General features: G+C 35.4%; 1 protein-coding gene across 2 annotated transcripts in view; it reads left to right on the forward strand.

Annotated features, from left to right (window-relative positions):
- The window catches only part of DDX46 (DEAD-box helicase 46), a 64,404-nt gene that overhangs the window by 8,895 nt on the left and 34,355 nt on the right, over nt 1-21,154 (forward strand). For both annotated transcript variants that reach the window (XM_030869583.2, XM_030869584.2), the window contains exons 5-13: nt 1,086-1,251; nt 2,697-2,848; nt 3,881-3,994; nt 5,394-5,559; nt 6,277-6,397; nt 6,972-7,147; nt 8,075-8,196; nt 9,534-9,612; nt 11,410-11,492. In XM_030869583.2, the coding sequence (XP_030725443.1) occupies nt 1,086-1,251; nt 2,697-2,848; nt 3,881-3,994; nt 5,394-5,559; nt 6,277-6,397; nt 6,972-7,147; nt 8,075-8,196; nt 9,534-9,612; nt 11,410-11,492 (1,179 nt within the window). The remainder of the gene's footprint in view (nt 1-1,085; nt 1,252-2,696; nt 2,849-3,880; nt 3,995-5,393; nt 5,560-6,276; nt 6,398-6,971; nt 7,148-8,074; nt 8,197-9,533; nt 9,613-11,409; nt 11,493-21,154) is intronic.

Genomic DNA, 21,154 nt, shown 5'->3' on the forward strand with positions numbered 1-21,154 from the left:
CGCCACCAGGGAAGCCCTCTTTTTTTTTTTTGAGTTCTATTTGTTTAGTGTTTTTTTTTTTTAAGGGACCTGCTTTCTGAGCAGTGTATCTAAGAAAAGGTATAACACAAGAAGTCTGGGAGTCTGGTTTCTGATCTAGTTTCTACTAGTCTTGAATGAGTGGGTGATCTTGAGAAAAACACATAAGCTTTCTGGGGCTCATCTTCAGAGAGGATGGAATTATAAAGGATATAAATTCAGGATCAAAGCTTTTTGTTTGTTTAAGAAATAAACTTACTATGTTAATACAAACATAATATAACTATATTATAAAATACTTGGAAAGTCAGAAATAATTCTCTGTAATCCTAGGTGCCCAAAATGCCATCATCATTATCATTTATTAATATTTTCTTTCACTTTTATACATGTGTATTTCCATAACTACCTGTAAGATAGCGTGTCTAAAATTTTGATTTCTGTAATGCTTAATCTTTAAGTCCCTGATTATGACTGTGCAAATGATTTGCTCTCTCCTTTTAAGAGTATTATTAATAATCTTGATACAGGGTTTAGAATGGCTGTTCCTAGGAAACCTAGACCTAAAGGCTAAAAGATCAAAACTTCTTAATCATGTTGATAAATAGCTTTCATTTACTCAGTAATTTGTAATAGAAAATTGGTTTTCATGGAGGCAGTCTTGGAGGAGTTTGGAGGATTTAAAGTTGAGAATAACTAATAACTAGGGAACTTTGCTTGCTAGTTCATTTAGTTTCCACTTAGAGGGAGAAATTGAATTCATGTGTGCATATTGCTTGTAACTAAAATGAGATTAATTTATGGTGTTTGAAGTGTGTCTGCTTTCTTAGTTGAAGATGCTTTTTATTGTGATTTCATTTTGCTAGTTTATTCCTGAATATATTTAAAAGATGTATGATCTAAATCTGGTCTAAATTTAGGAGTTTTGTGTACATCTATTTTCAGGAGTTTTGTGTACATCTATTTTTCCTTTTTTTATACTTTGGAGAAGTTATCTGGAATGTCACTTGGAGTAAAATTGTTGATCCTTATTTCCCTCTCTCTATTTCTCTTTTTTTTCCCCTAAGAACTTTGACCAGAATAAGCTAGAAGAAGAAATGAGAAAGCGAAAAGAAAGGGTAGAGAAATGGCGGGAAGAACAACGTAAAAAGGCCATGGAAAACATAGGGGAACTGAAAAAGGAAATTGAAGAGATGAAACAAGGGAAAAAGTGGAGTTTAGAAGATGATGATGGTATATTGATTTGTTAGACTAATAGACTATATAACAATTCATGTAGAATATTCTAGAATTATGAGTAATAGGCCATTTTTATTGTGGAAAAACATAATGTTTACTATTTTAACCATTTTTAAGTGTACAATTCAGTGACAATTAAGCACATTTGTGCAACCTTCACCACTGTCCATTTCCAGAACTAAACAAAAACTCTGTATCTCATTCAACAATAATTCTCCATCCTGTCCCCCTCCCCCCCATTTCTGGTAACTTCAAATCCACTTTCTGATTCTGTGAATTGCCTATTTTAGGTACCGCATATAAGTGGAATCATACAATATTTGTCTTTTTGTGTCTGGCTTATTTCACTTAGCAAAGTGTCTTCAAGTTTCATCCATGTTGTAGCATGTCTCAGAATTTCCTTCTTTTTTAAGGCTGGATAGTATTACATGGTACATATATACTGCATTTTGTTTACCTATTCATCTGTTGCTGCATATATAAGTTTCCGTCTTTTGGGTATTGTGAATAATGCTTCTGTGAGAATTGGTGTGCAAGTATCTGATTGAGTCCCAACTTTCAGTTCTTTTGGGTATATACCTAGAAGTAGAATCACTAGTTTCATTTTGAGATTTTTAAACGCCCCTTTAATGTTTACATTAAATTTTAAAATTGTATAGTAGTGTTTGGTAAGGATCACTGATTTTACCTTAGAGTGGAGAGTTAGGTGCTTATGGGCATAGTCAGTAAATAGCTCTTTAATTTTTTACTTCCAATGTTAGTAATGAGGGTAAGTTAAGGGCATGTTTTCAAGTCCCTCTGATTTTTTCATAAATTATAAGAGAAACATTTCCCCTCCACATCTGATATTGATGTTTAACATTTTAGTAAAGTGGAAGAATGTGAGATATTATAGGAAAAGGGAATTTTGCTCCATTTTCTGTGAAAATTCCTGTGAATTTTTCATTTTCTGTGAAAGTTGAACTAAATAGATGAATGGATTATACCTTTAAGTGGTGATGATATCTTAGTTATGTAAAAAACATTAGATTGTCTTTAATTAAGAATGTGCTATTATTTTTTCTTTGTGTCATTTAAAGAAAGATAATTGCAAGAAATAAACATACCATTTTAGCAGACAGAGTTTTTAGTTCTGCTTCTGCTAGTGTAGTTGTAAAACAATACTGGAGATCCATTTTTTAGACATATTAGTCTTTCTTCCTCTTTTCAGTTTAATAATTTATAATTTATTTCTTTTATTAGTATTATTCAAAACTAATACCTGCTAGATTTAAAACCTTGCCAGTGTGAGTATTTGAACTGCGTTGTGCCTGTGTTAATTGGTAAGGAAGGTGTTTGGGTAGTAAGAGAAAAGGCTTTAATTGGGGGGGGTGTGGTATCATTGTGAAGAATTTCCTTTTGAAACACAAATTCAAAGAAAGTGTATTCTGATATTTTAGATGATGAAGATGATCCTGCAGAGGCTGAAAAGGAAGGAAATGAAATAGAGGGTGAGGAGTTAGATCCATTAGATGCTTACATGGAAGAAGTGAAAGAGGAAGTAAAAAAGTTTAATATGAGAAGTGTGAAAGGTGGTGGGGGAAATGAAAAGGTATGGAATTTTCTCCTATTTTTAAAGATTTACATTCCTAATTGGGTAACTTGAATTCATTGGTGCATTGACCTACTGCTGACGAGCATGGTTTTATAAAGTTAATGATTTTGTTTCCTTCCCCATCTCAGAAGTGTCAATGCTTTTCTCAATAGCAGAGATACTCGTGAATTTTAACTGCAAATGTGCTTTTAGAAGTCACTGTTAACTGCCATCATCTTTGTTTAGTATTTTTTCTTGTTGCCTTCTCAGTTGGTCCTCTTCAGTAGGTCCTCTTCAGTAAGCCCTGAATAGGTCCTTCTCCAGCACTCCCATCTTTTATGCTCCTGATCCTCTTTACTCTAGTTTTTCTTTTTCTTAATAGCATTTATTACCTTTTGAAAAAGTATATAAATTAATTTTTTGTTGTGTTTATTCCTTCTTCTAAAACTGTCCCAAGAGCAGTGATCTTTACCGTACCTGTCTTGTTTATTGATTTATCCTAAGGTCCCAGAATAGTATTTGGCTTGTTGAATGAGTGAAAAGTACCATTTAGTAGTATTTTTAAAATAAATTATATTACATAATATTATATAAAATTATATATTATATACTGCATTACCTATATTATTAATGTGTTACAAAATATAATGCAATTGTATTACATTTAAAAAAAAATTTTAAAAATATTTATTTGGTTGCATCGGGTCTTAGTTGCGGCATGCAGGATCTTCGTTGTGGCGTGTGGGCTTCTTTAGTTGTGGCGTGCGGGCTCAGTAGTTGCGGCATGTGGGATCTTAGTTCCCCGACCAGGGATCAAACCCACATCCCCTGCATTGGAAGGCAGATTCTTAACCACTGGATCACCAGGGAAGTACCTACATTTTTAAATCCAAGCAAGTCAGTAAGGAGAAAGCAGACCACTTTTTGTTTTTTCATTAGGTTGTCACTAACAACTAAGTTAATTCAAATTATAAATTGTGACAGTTATCATTGTGTTTCATTTGGTGTATAATTTGTGTTTCAACTTTACGTTTTATATTCTTTTTTTAGAAGTCTGGGCCAACAGTCACAAAAGTTGTCACTGTTGTCACAACCAAAAAAGCAGTCGTAGATTCTGATAAGAAGAAAGGTGAGCTAATGGAGAATGACCAGGATGCCATGGAGGTAATTATTCATTAATTTTTATTTATTTATTTATTTATGGCTGCGTTGGGTCTTCGTTGCTGTGTGCGGGCCTTCTCTGGTTGTGGTGAGTGGGGGCTACTCCCTGCTGCGGTGCATGGGCCTCTCATTACAGTGGCTTCTCTTGCTGCAGAGCATGGGCTCTAGGCGCCCAGGCCTCAGGAGTTGTGGCACGCAGGCTCTAGAGCACAGGCTCAGTAGTTGTGGCACATGGGCTTAGTTGCTCCGCAGCATGTGTGATCCTCCCGGACCAGAGCTCGAACCCGTGTCCCCTGCATTGGCAGATGGGCTCTCAACCACTGCGCCACCAGGGAAGCCCCCTTCATTCATTTTTGACTTTGTTTGCGATACTGTCCTAGAAGTATTTATAAGAAAGCATTGATGGAAGTGTGCTTTTCAGTTACTCTTAGGAGAAATTCTTGCTATTCTCAACAGTATTGTAGCCGCATATTCAAATTGGTAGAACATTCTAACATCTTTGACCTCTTGCTGTATGCCCACTTTTTTTTTTTTAATTGAAGTATAGTTGATTTATAATACAATGTTAGTTTCAGGTATACAGCAAAGTGATTCAGATATATATATCTGTCTATAGGTATATATACATATATATACACATACACACAAACATATACATATATACACACGTGTGTGTATATATATATATATATATATTTTTTTTTTAGATTCTTTTCCATTTTCGGTTGTTACATGATATTGCATATAGTTCCCTGTGCTATACAGTGAATCCTTGTTGTTTATTTTATGTATAGCAGTTTGTGTCTGTTAATCCCATACTCCTAATTTATCCCTCCCCTTCCCCTTTCCCCTTTGATAGCCGTAAGTTTGTTTTCTGCGTCTGTTTCTGTTTTGCAAATAAATTCATTTGTATTATTTTTTAGATTCCACGTATAAGTGATCTCATATAATATTTGTCTTTCTCTGTCTGACTAAATTCACATAGTATGATATTCTCTAGGTTCATCCGTGTTGCTGCACAAGTGTATGCCCACTTTTTGATTCCTGCTTGTCCCTCATCAGCTCATCCCAGACATAGGATAGGGAGAGAAGAAATGAAGTGACAGAATAAATTAAACTTTTTTTTCCTATTAGCACTCATTGTAAAGATTTATATAGAGAAAACTATAGGAAAACTTTATTAAAGCTGTGTTAAAATTATTTTTTTATTTTAGCTTTATATTGTTATTATAGCTTTCTATAAGGGCAAAGAAAAAATAAACTAAGTTGGAAAATTCAGAAAATAAAGTAAAAGCCAAAGAATATTTTCTAGGAGAGGAGGATCTTTAAAACTAGGAATATTTCTTCCCATAGGAGAAAGTAGTAATGGATTTAGCTCTTAATTTTTCTTTTTTAATTATAGTATTCGTCAGAGGAGGAAGAAGTTGATCTTCAGACTGCCCTTACAGGTTATCAGACAAAGCAGAGAAAGCTTCTAGAACCAGTGGATCATGGAAAAATTGAATATGAACAATTCAGAAAAAACTTTTATGTTGAAGTTCCAGAACTGGCAAAAATGTCTCAAGAGGGTAGAATTTTTTTATTCATTTATTGGTTATTGTGGGAACAGAGGGAGTACACTTCACCTTGCCTGGGAGGAATGTTGATAGGCCTGTGAGTTGATGCATGAGTAGGAGGAATTTGCCTGGCTTACCTGGAGAAATGAGAGGGAACTAGAAGGCGAGAAGTCATTCTAGAGGGTAGGACAACATCCGCAAAGATTTGGAGCAGTGAGGAATTAGTGTGTTTTTGGAAACATTAAAAAAAAATGAGGAAAAATTAGTTTGGCTCATGTAGTTGAGATTTTTAGCATCGAAAATACTCTTCATGTGAAGTTAGCAAATAAAATATTGTTAACCTTTTCTGATATTTGAGAGTTAGGAACCAATGTGAATCTGTGTGATATTGATAGAATAAGGATAATCTGGGCAACCCTTGCTTAAAGAACAAGTGGTTGTATTACTTGTCAATCATTGTTCTTTTATTGCTGGTACAATTTAAGTCAAAATAAAAGCCAAATTGTAGAAATTGGAGTGTTTCTTTTGTTCCTAATTGGTTGCAACAGTAATCGCTTTAGTTGTCTCTCTGAGCTGTTCAGTGCTTTGTCACGTAGCTTTTCTATGGAATTATCTTCAGGAGCACTAGAAAAGAATTGAAAATTTTTAATCTTACCATGGCTCACTGAAAAGTAGAAGGCACTATTAGAACAATATTTAAGAGTTTTTAATCTGGATTTTGTTTTGTAGAAGTGAATGTATTTCGGTTGGAAATGGAGGGCATTATTGTCAAGGGAAAAGGTTGCCCCAAACCAATTAAATCTTGGGTTCAGTGTGGGATTTCTATGAAGATCTTAAATTCTCTCAAAAAGTAAGTGTTCAGTAGTTGTCCACATTTTTCAATATCTTGCTACTAAAAATAGCCGTTTACGCAAATAATTCCTCTGCTTACATTTTTACTCTAATGGGAAAACTTGATTATTTTTTCTTAAACAGCTTTATTGAGATATAATTTACATACCATAAAATTTACCCTTTAAGTGTACAATTTGATGATTTTTAGTATATTTATGGAGTTGTGCAGTCATTACCGTAATCTAATTTTAGAATATTTTCATTATCCCCGAAAGAGGCCTGGATCCATTAGTAGTCAGTTTTCTCCTTTCTCCTCCACATTAGGCAACCTCTTATCTACTATTTTTATAGATTTTTCTATTCTGGACATTTCATATAAATAAGATCATACTAATATAGTCTTTTGTGACTGGCTTCTTTCAATTAGCATAGTATTTTCAAATATTTCTACATCATCCATGATGTAGAATGTCTCAGTACTTCATTCCTTTTCATTGTATGGATATACATTTTGGAAAACTTTTATTTACAGTTTGAGGGACCCAGAGATCACAGTTCTTACCTTGTCTTCCTTTGGTTTGCTTTTTAAGGCATGGTTATGAAAAGCCTACGCCAATCCAAACCCAGGCGATTCCTGCTATAATGTCTGGACGAGATTTGATTGGTATTGCCAAGACAGGAAGTGGAAAGACCATTGCCTTTCTGTTGCCTATGTTTAGACACATCATGGATCAGAGGTCATTAGAAGAAGGAGAGGGGCCAATAGGTACAATTCCTTTCATTAAACTATTTTTTCAGTTAACAACTTCGTTGTCCGTTAATCAGAAAGACCTGATGTTTGTAATGTTAATTATAACAATAAAGATGTCTTTATGTACATTTCCTTTATAAATTTGGCACTTTGGGGCTGATTTCCCCTTACCAGCAGGTGGAGTGAGAATCTTCAGAGCTCTGGAGTGACATCCCAGAAGTACAAAAACAGCCTCTCCTGGCACAGCTCAGTTTTTAAACTCTGACTCGGCAGGTAGACTCCTCGTGCATCTATCTGTTTATTTATGTTGAGGTTTGTTCTTAGCCCGTATCAGTGGATCTATCAACTCAACATAGAAGATTGTAGGGAAGTGTATTTTTCTTTTCTTTCTTTTTTCGGCCTTAAAAGGCTGTAGTGCCAACATTTCATTCAGGATTAGGTCTTTAGATTCAGTTTTCTTGATTCATTTGGCAGAGATCTGTTCTCCAAATTTGAGTAGGGTTTTGGAAAGTTGTTCAACTCCTCTCTTGGCAACAGAGGGCACAGTATATTTCTCCTCTGTCTGTGCCCCTCAGACCAAGGTTGTTTCCGGAAGCCACGGCAAGGCTCTTCAGCACAGTGAGTCACTTGATTATCTTTGCTCTGTGATTTGCAGTTGAGAATGATTTGCATTCTTTTCAACCAAGTATTTTCCTGATGGTTGAGTAAGGTATTTAACTCTCATTTATCTTCCTATAGCATGTTCTTAAAACCTTCTTAAAATTATCCTTCACCACAATCTCTGCTATTACAAAACTTTCGAAATAGGATTTTCAAAGGTGCATAAAACAAAACAAAATTTAGACTAAGATCTGAACTTGATTGCAGAGGTTAAATTTAACACTATAAAGCTTAGCCTCTCAAGAATTTTGGTGGTTAGGCTTTTGACATTTATCTTTTCAGCTGTCATCATGACTCCAACTCGAGAACTGGCTTTACAAATTACTAAAGAATGTAAGAAGTTTTCGAAGACCTTGGGCCTTAGAGTGGTCTGTGTTTATGGAGGAACAGGAATCAGTGAGCAGGTAGTTATAAAAGGAACATTCAGTTTTTCCAGTCTTTTTAAAAATTGAATGACTTAATAATGTAAAAGTGATTTTTTGCTTTAGTGTTTTCTGTATTGATTGCTTCTAAAATCTTTAAAATGAGGTGTGAAAATAATAGTAAGAATGAATTATGTTAAAGTTATATTTTAGAATTTTTGAGTCATTTTCATATCTTAGCTTTCCCGTGCTTGTCTTTCCCCGCTCAAGGAAGCAGATTATTTTTTCCATTTTACAGATGTTCAGAAAGGTTAAGTTGACCAAAGTCTTTAGCTTAGTAAGACTTTGTCCTAGAATCTAGGTCTTATGATTCCTGGACCAACATTTATTTTCTCTAATCTAAATGACATCTTTAAAAGGTGGTTTTGAGTGGGATGTATTAATATCAGAGTTTCATCTGCATTCTTAAATGATTTTAGTGAGAATTATTTAAACATACCTTCATTCACTCTCTTTAGATTGGCATTTCTCCATGTGTCTTCTAAAGAATGCTAGTCATCAGATATTTTGCTTTAACTAGAAGAAGGAAAAATACTGGGTTCTGTGGTCAAATAAGTTTTGGAAATGTTGGACTATGCAAAGTTAAAATTTTCTTTTCTGCAAGACTTCTTAGTTGTTAATAAGCTAATGTATATTGTGATGCTAGAAAAAAATGGGATAAATTAAGTGGCGTTTTCTGAACATATTTAACCCCCAAACCACCAGGACTTCTCAGATTTTAGACACATCTTGGGAATATTTGCTTTTGTTATCCCAATGCTATTTTAAACGCTTGAACTTAGTTTTCTAAGTTTATCTGTGTCAGTTTTTTTGGCCATAGTCTGTAGTAAATACAGTTACAAAATAAGGTGGTACATGCATGCATATTTATATAGAAGTCAAACAAAGTTTTATAATGTCTAACAAAGTCTAGTGTTTTCCATTCTATTTCATTTTTAAAATGCAGGTTGTGACTTACTGATTTTGTGATTCACTAATGGAAACAAATCTCAATTTGAAAAACATTGATCTATCAAATTTCTTTATTTACTGCTCTCTCATATTCCTTTCTTGGTTTTGAGGAGTTGTGTCAAATTAAAATTGGTAAAAACCTGTGGTTTTCATTCAAAGTTACAGCATCATGTGGTCTTTCTGCTGCTTCCTATTCCTTTATTAGTGCTCCAGCATTCCAAAGAATTAAGCAGGAGGCTTTGGTGTCTTCTAATCAGACCTGGCTGTCTTATGTTATGGAGCTCTGCAAGGACCTTAGTCAGTATTTTCAAGTTTGTAAAGAAGCATTAGTGATAAATACACTATAAAATTTCATCTTTTCTTATTAGATTGCTGAGCTGAAAAGAGGTGCTGAAATTATTGTTTGCACACCTGGTCGAATGATTGACATGTTAGCAGCTAACAGTGGTAAGTCAGGGGTGTTGGGGTTTTTTTGTTGTTGTTGTTCGTTTTTTTGTTCTCTTTTCTCCTTTTTGAATTCTGTACATTTTTGTTAAAGCAGAAACAAGAAACCACCAAAGGTTTCTACATTTCTTCTTGAAGCTGTAATATCTTGAAATTTGTATTGTAACAAGCTTTTGTTGCAAGTATTCATAATATTTTTGCAATTTAATTAAAAACATTTTTTTTCACAACTACTCCATCTGATTTTTTTTTTTTTTTTTAGCACTTAACATGGATTCTTAATTCAATTTTGGCCTAGCTTTGCTTCTAAAAGGGTGGGGGACTATTTCTTTTTAATTGTACAATTTAGACATTTTCTCCATAGGAGCTAGTACTTTCTTACAATACTAGATAAGTTAAGATCTTGCAGCTTCAAGAAAATTTATCTTTTGTAAATTTGCATGTTTTTAGCTCAAATATTGTGCTTTGTTAAATTATTCCCTATCAAAACTGTTACTAAACTGTTGACATTATTTAACTTCTGTGGAGAAAGGCCCTTCAAGATTTATAGAACTGGGCTTCCGAGACTTAAACCATCAAAGGTAGGTAATTTAATGCTGTTCCCAATCTTGCAAAACTAATTGGGGCTGCACATGTTAGTATGGAATACTTAAATATTAGAAAGCATTTATTTTGGCACATTTCTGTTTTTTGAAGAAAATGCTTTCAAACGTTTCCATTGTAGTATTCAGTATATATATATCATAGAGTATTTAAAACTTTGAGTAATGCATGTTTCTAATAGCATTTTGCTTGGATTTCTGTGTACTCTTAATTCTAATTCTACATGAAGTTGGTAAAGTGACATTGGTATTGATAAGTCATTGTGCTTGTATAGCATATGAAAAGTTTTGGGTTGAATGCTAATGAAATAATTCCTTGTTTTTTCTCAATGCTGCATTGATTGTCTCCTCCTGAAATTCATCTTGATTAATTTTATCTTTTCCCTTTATCTGTCCTTTTGGTTTATATTTAATAACTGTTTTATACATGTTTTTGCCAGGTGATTGAATCAACAATTGATAGAAATGCTTGTGTTAATCCTTTAGAAAGGGTTTCCTGTCTATGTATTTAGTTTTTTCTGGCTAAGAAGCCAGTTGCATTTATTTAAACCAGTGGGAGCACTGTGTAAAATAGGATTTGTATCTTTGTATAGAAAAATGTATCTATGTAATACATTGATTTTTAAAATTTTTGTGTAATATGTTAGTTACCTAGTGATATTGAATAGCTTCTTATTTATGTTTTGACATGCCCGTTAGAAGCTTCTAACTGTATATAAGTAGGTTATGTACTACATAAAGTATTGTAAAGAGAGATTTTCTGCGTCTGAAGTAGTTAGCACTGGAACTTGCTTTCCACACATACGCTGTAATCTCTAATATGTTTTTTCCTAGGTGATGCTGTCAGATAATGGCTGATGTGGCTCGATGCTCCATCTCAGTCTTAGTTTTATGATGTGTTTTGGAGAGGGCTGTTTTCTGAATTTTACAGGTTCTTCAGGCCCTATGATGGTATGCAAGAGACGAGTTTGACAAAATAAAGGGCCTCATATACCCATTGTCAGAAAGTATTTGCCAGTAGATAAGATATTGTAAACCAAAATTTCTTTTCACTGTTTAAAGATACCTAACTCACCCCTCTGGTTAAGTCAGGCATTTTAGTTCCCTTTACAGTTTTTTAAAGATTTTGGTAGTCATAAAATGAATTGTGACTGATTTTTAGTTTTCTTTTTGTCTTTATTTTTTTTCCTCATGTTAGGTCGGGTTACAAATCTTCGAAGAGTGACTTATGTTGTTTTAGACGAAGCAGACAGAATGTTTGACATGGGTTTTGAACCACAGGTATTTATTAAATTTCTTAGTGTTTTGAACTATAAAGTAAACCTTGTAACTGCCATGAGCATGAAATATTTGTATGGTTTCTGAAATGCTCACACACATTTCTGTTGTGTGGTGATACAGTGGATTGAGGACATAGGGAATTGAAGTAGATATTTATGTTTTGGATTCTTCATTAAACTTGTTCAGGAGGTATTTTTGCAGGCTTTCCTAAGCCATCTAAAACCATCATTGGTAAAATTAGAAGTGGAGTCCTAATAGAAACTTAAGCTTTCATATTTTATAGTTTTCATTGTACTTCCAAATAAATTGCTTTAATTCATGCTTTTCACTACCTCATGATCTAGATAGCACAGGTTGTTTACATTCTCCAGATGTAAAAACTAAGGCCCAAAGCATTTGTCTAGCTTAGATTTTATATTCTTCATGTGTGCAGTTTTGTTCAATACAAAATTATAGTGATAAAAGCCTAAAGGCTACACACACAAAAAAAAAAGCCTAAAGAAAAACATGTTAAAAGGTGGTAGAGGGGATTCCCTGGTGGTCCAGTGGGTAAGACTCCATGCTTCCAATGCATGGTGTCCAGGTTCGATCCCTGGTTGGGGAACAAGATCTCGCATGCATGCTGCAACTAAGAGCCGGCATGCCACAACTAAGACCCGGCGCAGCAATCAATCAGTCAATCAACCAGTCAATAAGTAAATAATTAATTAATTAATTTTTTAAAAGGTGGTAGAAATTTTTCTTAGCAAGAGGAGCTGTATGAGTAGTCAATGGGCTATGGATGCCAAAAAAATGCTTTTAAATCACTGCAGTAATAGAAATGGAATATTGGAAAGGGATATGGTTAAAGTGTTCATTCTTTTCCGTTTATTCATGTATTCTCCAAAAATGTATTACCTGTCATATGATAATGCATGTATTGTGTTTAGATTTAGGGACCACATTCTAAATGAGATACAGAGGAGCATATAAGAATAAACAGGACTATGGTAATACCTGAGCCGAGAAACAGTTAAAGGAATGAGGAATATTTAGCTTGAAGTAGGGGATTTGGTAGCATCCTTTAACTCTTTGAATAAAGTCTATCACATGAAAGAAGCATTAAATTTATCCTTTGGGTCCCAACAAGTAGGACTGGGATAGTGGGGAAGCTATAGGGAGCTTGATCTGAGCGTAATGTGAAAAAGGACTGGATAAGCATTTTGGGGAGATTAAACAGGTTACTTTGTAGGAGGGAGATATTGAATATGCTTTTTAATTATGTGTTCTAGTAGAGACAGCAGGTCCATTTGTAGAAAGAGAGTAGAGGGAGTTGAAGAAGTCAGGTGGAATATGGAGCTAGGTGCCCTTTCCCAGTCAGTTCAGTGGTTTTTATCGTATTCCTGGAACTTTACAAACATCACCACTATCCAATATCAGAACATTTTCATGCCCCCTCACCAAAACTCTGTCCTGATTAGTTGCTTTTGTTTTGAGTCATATCATTGTGAATTTTAAAAAATCTCCTTTTTATAATGTTTTGTCGTTCTGGAGGGTGTAAAAATAGATGCATGTGTTCAGTCTTTCATTTTTAACCAGAAATTGATCTCATGGCTTTTTCTTGGTGTATTCCTTTGTTTATGGACTGCTTTTTCAGTAGAAAGTGCTTGAGGTACATTCTTTGAGTCTTTGCATGTCTGGAAAGTCTTTGGTCTACCCTCACGTTTATTTGACATTTAGCCAGATATGAGGTGAGGATTATTTTCCCTCAGAATTTCTTTTTGTCTCCATTGGTTTTCTTTCTTCTTTTTCTTTCTTTTCTTTTCTTTTTTAAAAAATATTTATTTATTTATTTATTTGGCTGCGCTGGGTCTTAGTTTCGGCATACGGGATCTTTAGTTGTGGCATGTGGGATCTAGTTCCCTGACCAGGGATTGAACCCGGGCCTTCTGCATTGGGAGTGTGGAGTCTTAGCCACTGGACCACCAGAGAAGTCCCTCCATTGGTTTTCTTGAGAAATTCAATGTTACTCAGTTATTAACCTTTTGTATTTAATTTGTACTTTTTGTCTTGAAACTTTTTGGATCTTTATCCGAATGTTCTATGTCATTTAGGCTTGTTTTCTTCAACTAGTGTCCTGACTACTTCGTGTGTTCTTTCCGTCTAGAAACTCAAATCCTTCCGTTTTGAGAAATTTTCTTGAATTACTTTTTGATAATTTCCTTCTCTTTGTTTTCTGGAACTCTTATTATTTGAATGTTGGACCTTTTGGACTCATCCTTTCATTTTCCTAATTTTTCTTAAGTATTTTGCATCTCTATCATTTTGCCGTACTAGGAGATTTCCTAAACTCACAGCTTTCAACCTTTCTGTTGAATTTTTAAATTCTGCTTTCATAGTTTTAATTTCTAAATGTTCTTTTCTTTTCTCTGAATTTTAATTTTAAATGGCATCCTGTTCTTGTCTCATAGATACAGAAATTTCTTAAGTTTCCCTGGATATTGATAGTTTTTTGAAATTTTCATCTCCTTGCATAGTCTCTTTCTCACTTCTTGCTTCTTTTTTTTTTTTTTTTTTTCCTGTGTTTGCCAGTACATTTGAAAGCTTTAGGTTAAACAGATTCAGGAACACTAAAATAGTCTTACATTTGTTAAAGAAATCAACTTTTAATTTTCCTACAAGGAAAACACAAGTTCCTGACTATTTTTCACTAGGAAGTTGTACCAGACATTCAAGGAGTAAATAATTATGTTCCTAATCATACTTTATTTCAAAGTATAAAAAAGAGGGAATACTCATCAATTTATAAGGTCATTATAATCTTTTACTTTTAAAAGAGCTCTGTTAAGGTCTAATTATATACCATAGAACTCACTTTGTTAAAGTGTGTAATAAAATGGGTTTTAGTACACATACAGGTTTTTTCAGCCATCACCACAATTCAGTTTTAGAAGATTTCTTTCACCAGAAAAATGTCTTGTGCCTGTCTGCATTCATTTCCTATTTCCACCTCAGCCCGAGGCAGCCACTAATTTGCTTTCTATCTTAAAAGATTTGCCTTTTCTGGACATTTCATATAAATGGAATCTTACAGGGAGTTCCCTAGTGGTCCAGTGGTTAGGACTCGGTGCTTTCACTGCCGTAGTCCGGGTTCAGTCCCTGGTCAGGGAACTAAGATCCTGCAAGCCGTGCTGTTGGGGGTGGAGGGGGTGGAGAATCATACAGTATACATCTAGCTTGTATTTATTTCACTTATCATATGTGTTTGAGCTCCATTGGTGTCCTAGCATTTGTCAGTACTTTATTCCTTTAATTGCTCAGTAATTAATATTCCGTCATATGAATATATGTCATATTTTGTTTCTCCATTAGCCAGCTGATGAACGTTTGGATTATTTCCATGATTAGGAATAATGCTGCTAGGAACATTTGTATACAAGTCTTTGTATGGACATACTTCTTCGTATATTTTGAATAGATTACCTAGGAGTAGAATTCCTGATTGTATGGTAATTTATTTATTTATTTTAGGCGAGGAAAGCCTCAAATAGAAGAAAGCCACTTTTTTTTTACATCTTTATTGGAGTATAATTGCTTTACAATGGTGTGTTAGTTTCTGCTTTATAACAAAGTGAATCAGTTATACATATACATATGTCCCCATATCTCTTCCCTCTTGCGTCTCCCTCCCTCCCACCCCCCCATCCCACCCCTCTAGGTGGTCACAAAGCACCGAGCTGATCTCCCTGTGCCATGCGGTTGCTTCCCACTAGCTATCTGTTTTACGTTTGGTAGTGTATATATGTCCATGCCACTCTCTCACTTTGTCCCAACTTACCCTTCCCCCTCCCCATATCCTCAAGTCCATTCTCTATCAGGTCTGTGTCTTTATTCCCATCTTGCCCCTAGGTTCCACATGACCATTTTTCTTTTTTCTTAGATTCCATATATATGTGTTAGCATACGGTATTTGTCTTTCTCTTTCTGACTTACTTTACTCTGTATGACAGACTCTAGGTCCATCCACCTCATTACAAATAGCTCAATTTCATTTCTTTTTATGGCTGAGTAATATTCCATTGTATATATGTGCCACATCTTCTTTATCCATTCATCCGATGATGGACGCTTAGGTTGTTTCCATCTTCTGGCTATTGTAAATAGAGCTGCAATGAACATTTTGGTACATGACTCTTTTTGAATTATGTTTTTCTCAGGGTATATGCACAGTAGTGGGATTGCTGGGTCATATGGTAGTTCTATTTGTAGTTTTTTAAGGAACCTCCATACTGTTCTCCATAGTGGCTGTACCAATTCACATTCCCACCAGCAGTGCAAGAGTGTTCCCTTTTCTCCACACCCTGTCCAGCATTTATTGTTTCTAGATTTTTTGATGATGGCCATTCTGGCTGGTGTGAGATGATATCTCATTGTAGGTTTGATTTGCATTTCTCTAATGATTAATGATGTTGAGCATTTCTTCATGTGTTTGTTGGCAGTCTGTATATCTTCTTTGGAGAAATGTCTGTTTAGGTCTTCTGCCCATTTTTGGATTGGGTTGTTTGTTTTTTTGTTATTGAGCTGCATGAGCTGCTTGTAAATTTTGGAGATTAATCCTTTGTCAGTTGCTTCATTTGCAAATATTTTCTCCCATTCTGAGGGTTGTCTTTTGGTCTTGTTTATGGTTTCCTTTGCTGTGCAAAAGCTTTGAAGTTTCATTAGGTCCCATTTGTTTATTTTTGTTTTTATTTGCATTTCTCTAGGAGGTGGGTCAAAAAGGATCTTGCTGTGATTTATGTCATAGAGTGTTCTGCCTATGTTTTCCTCTAAGAGTTTGATAGTTTCTGGCCTTACATTTAGGTCTTTAATCCACTTTGAGCTTATTTTTGTGTATGGTGTTAGGGAGTGTTCTAATCTCATACTTTTACATGTACCTGTCCAGTTTTCCCAGCACCACTTATTGAAGACGCTGTCCTTTTGCCACTGTACATTCCTGCCTCCTTTATCAAAGATAAGGTGACCATATGTGCCTGGGTTTATCTCTGGGCTTTCTATCCTGTTCCATTTATCTGTCTTTCTGTTTTTGTGCCAGTACCATACTGTCTTGATTACTTCAGCTTTGTAGTATAGTCTGAAGTCAGGGAGCCTGATACCCCCAACTCCGTTCATTTTTTGTTCTCAAGATTGCTTTGGCTATTCCGGGTCTTTTGTGTTTCCATACAAATTGCAAAATTTTTTGTTCTAGTTCTGTGAAAAATGCCAGTGGTAGTTTGATAGGGATTGCATTGAATCTGTAGATTGCTTTGGGTAGTAGAGTCATTTTCACAGTGTTGATTCTTCCTATCCAAGAACATGGTATACCTCTCCATCTATTTGTATCATCTTTAATTTCTTTCATCAGTGTCTTATAATTTTCTGCATACAGGTCTTTTGTCTCCTTAAGTAGGTTTATTCCTAGATATTTTATTATTTTTGTTGCAATGTAAATGGAAGTGTTTTCTTGATTTCACTTTCAGATTTTTCATCATCAGTGTATAGGAATGCCAGAGATTTCTGTGCATTAATTTTGTATCCTGCTACTTTACCAAATTCATTGATTAGCTCTAGTAGTTTTCTGGTAGCATCTTTAGGATTCTCTATGTATAGTATCATGTCATCTGCAAACAGTGACAGCTTTACTTCTTCTTTTCTGATTTGGATTCCTTTTATTTCCTTTTCTTGTCTGATTGCTGTGGCTAAAACTTCCAAAACTATGTTGAATAAGAGTGGTGAGAGTGGGTAACCTTGTCTTGTTCCTGATCTTAGTGGAAATGCTTTCACTGTTTCACCATTGAGGATGATGTTGGCTGTGGGTTTGTCATATATGGCCTTTATTATGTTGAGGAAAGTTCCCTCTATGCCTACTTTCTGCAGGGTTTTTATCATAAATGGGTGTTGAATTTTGTTGAAAGCTTTCTCTGCATCTATTGAGATGACCATATGGTTTTTCTCCTTCAATTTTTTAATATGGTGTATCACATTGATTGATTTGCGTATACTGAAGAATCCTTGCATTCCTGGAATATACCCCACCTCATCATGGTGTATGATGCTGTTGGATTCTGTTTGCTAGTATTTTGTTGAGGATTTTTGCATCTGTGTTCATCAGTGATATTGGCCTGTAGTTTTCTTTCTTTGTGACAGCATTCTCTGGTTTTGGTATCAGGGTGATGGTGGCCTCGTAGAATGAGTTTGGGAGTGTTCCTCCCTCTGCTCTATTTTGGAAGAGTTTGAGAAGGACAGGTGTTAGCTCTTCTCTAAATGTTTGATAGAATTCGCCTGTGAAGCCATCTGGTCCTGGGCTTTTCTTTGTTGGAAGATTTTTAATCACAGTTTCAATTTCAGTGCTTGTGATTGGTCTGTTCATATTTTCTATTTCTTCCTGATTCAGTCTTGGCAGGTTGTGCATTTCTAAGAATTTGTCCATTTCTTCCAGGTTGTCCATTTTATTGGCATAGAGTTGCTTGTAGTAATCTCTCATGATCTTTTTTATTTCTGCAGTGTCAGTTGTTACTTCTTTTTCATTTCTAATTCTATTGATTTGAGTCTTCTCCCTTTTTTTCTTGATGAGTCTGGCTAATGGTTTATCAATTTTGTTTATCTTCTCAAAGAACCAGCTTTTAGTTTTATTGATCTTTGCTATCATTTCCTTCATTTCTTTTTCATTTATTTCTGATCTGATCTTTATGATTTCTTTCCTTCTGCTAACTTTGGGGTTTTTTTGTTCTTCTTTCTCTAATTGCTTTAGGTGCAAGGTTAGGTTGTTTATTCGAGATGTTTCCTGTTTCTTAAGGTAGGATTGTATTGCTCTAAACTTCCCTCTTAGAACTGCTTTTGCTGCATCCCATAGATTTTGGGTCGTTGTGTCTCCATTGTCATTTGTTTCTAGGTATTTTTTGATTTCCTCTTTGATTTCTTCAGTGATCACTTCGTTACTAAGTAGTGTATTGTTTAGCCTCCGTGTGTTTGTATATTTTACAGATCTTTTTCTGTAATTGATATCTAGTCTCACAGCATTGTGGTCGGAAAAGATACTTGATACAATTTCAGTTTTCTTAAATTTACCAAGGCTTGATTTGTGACCCAAGATATGATATATCCTGGAGAATGTTCCATGAGCACTTGAGAAAAATGTGTATTCTGTTGTGTTTGGATGGAATGTCCTATAAATATCAATTGAGTCCATCTTGTTTAACGTATCATTTAAAGCTTGTGTTTCCTTATTTATTTTCATTTTGGATGATCTGTCCATTGGTGAAAGTGGGGTGTTAAAGTCCCCGACTATGACTGTGTTACTGTTGATTTCCCCTTTTATGGCTGTTAGCATTTGCTTTATGTATTGAGGTGCTCCTGTGTTGGATGCATAAATACTTACAATTGTTATATCTTCTTGGATCGATCCCTTGATCATTATGTAGTGTCCTTCTTTGTCTCTTCTAATAGTCTTTATTTTAAAGTCTATTTTGTTTGATATGAGAATTGCTACTCCAGCTTTCTTTTGATTTCCATTTGCATGGAATATCTTTTTCCATCCCCTCACTTTCAATCTGTATGTGTCTCTAGGTCTGAAGTGGGTCTCTTGTAGACAGCATATATATGGGTCTTGTTTTTGTATCCTTTCAGCCAGTCTGTATCTTTTGGTGGGAGCATTAATCCATTTACATTTAAGGTAATTATTGATATGTATGTTCCTATTCCCATTTTCTTAATTGTTTTGGGTTTGGTATTGTAGGTCTTTTCCTTCTCTTGTGTTTCTTGCCTAGAGAAGGTCCTTTAGCAGTTGTTGTAAAGCTGGTTTTATGGTGCTGAACTCTCTCAGCTTTTGCTTGTCTGTAAAGGTTTTAATTTCTCCATCAAATCTGAATGAGATTCTTGCTGGGTAGAGTAATCTTGGTTGTATGTTTTCCTCCTTCATCACTTTAAATATGTCCTGCCAGTCCCTTCTGGCTTGCAGAGTTTCTGCTGAAAGATCAGCTGTTAACCTTATGGGGATTCCCTTGTGTGTTATTTGTTGTTTTTCCCTTGCTACTTTTAACATGTTTTCTTTGTATTTAATTTTTGACAGTTTGATTAATATGTGTCTTGGCGTGTTTCTCCTTGGATTTACCCTGTATGGGACTCTCTGTGCTTACTGGACTTGATTAACTATTTCCTTTCCCATATTAGGGAAGTTTTCGACTATAATCTCTTCAAATATTTTCTCAGTCCCTTTCTTTTTCTATTCTTCTTCTGGAGCCCCTATGATTCGAATGTTGGTGCGTTTAATGTTGTCCCAGAGGTCTCTGAGACTGTCCTCAGTTCTTTTCATTCATTTTTCTTCATTCTGCTCTGCAGTAGTTATATCCACTATTTTATCTTCCAGGTCACTTATCCTTTCTTCTGCCTCAGTTATTCTGCTATTGATCCCTTCTAGAGTATTTTTAATTTCATTTATTGTGTTGTTCATCGTTGCTTGTTTCATCTTTAGTTCTTCTAAGTCCTTGTTAAATCTTTCTTTCATTTTCTCTTTTCTGTTTCCACGATTTTGGATCATCTTTACTATCATTATTCTGAAATGTTTTTCAGGTAGACTGCCTATTTCCTCTTCATTTGTTAGGTCTGGTGGGTTTTTATCTTGCTCCTTCATCTGCTGTGTGTTTTTCTGTCTTCTCATTTTGCTTATCTTACTGTGTTTGGGGTCTCCTATTTGCAGGCTGCAGGTTCGTAGTTCCCGTTGTTTTTGGTGTCTGTCCCCAGTGGCTAAAGATGGTTCAGTGGGCTGTGTAGGCTTCCTGGTGGAGGGGACTAGTGCCTGTGTTCTGGTGGATGAGGCTGGATCTTGTCTTTCTGTTGGGCAGCTCCATGTCTGGTGGTGTGTTTTGGGGTGTCTGTGGACTTACTATGATTTTAGGCAGCCTCTCTGCTAATGGGTGGGGGTTGTGTTCCTGTCTTGCTAGTTGTTTGGCATAGGGTGTCCAGCACTGTAGCTTGCTGGTCGTTGAGTGAAGCTGGGTGTTGGTGTTGAGATGCAGATCCCTGGGAGGTTTTTGCCGTTTGATATTACATGGAGCTGGGAGGTCTCTTGTGGACTAGTGTCCTGAAGTTGGCTGTCCCACCTCAGAGGCACAGCACTGAATTCTGGCTGCAGCACCAAGAGCCTTTCATCCACACGACTCAGAATAAAAGGGAGAAAAAGTAGAAAGAAAGGAAGGGAGGGAGGGAGGGAGGAAGGAAAAGAAAAGATAAAATAAAAAAAGTAAGATAAAATAAAAGTTATTAAAATAAAAAATAATTATTAAGAAAAAAAGTTTTTTAAAAGTAAAAAAAAAACAAACGGACGGATAGAACCCTAGGACAAATGGTGAAAGCAAAGCTATATAGACAAAATCTCACACAGAAGTATACACACTCACAAAAAGAGGAAAAGGGGAAAAAATAATAAATCTTGCTCTCAAAGTCCACCTCAATTTGGGATGATTCCTTGTCTATTCAGGTATTCCACAGATGCAGGGTATATCAAGTTGATTGTGGAGATTTAATCCGCTGCTCCTAAGGCAGCTGGGAGACATTCCCTTTCTCTTCTTTGTTTGCACAGCTCCTGGGGGGCTCACCTTTGGATTTGGCCCCGCCTCTGCATGTAGGGTGGAGTGCGTCTGTTCTTCGCT

The sequence above is a fragment of the Globicephala melas genome, chromosome 3, assembly GCF_963455315.2.
Source record: "Globicephala melas chromosome 3, mGloMel1.2, whole genome shotgun sequence".
NCBI classification, from domain to species: domain Eukaryota; kingdom Metazoa; phylum Chordata; class Mammalia; order Artiodactyla; family Delphinidae; genus Globicephala; species Globicephala melas.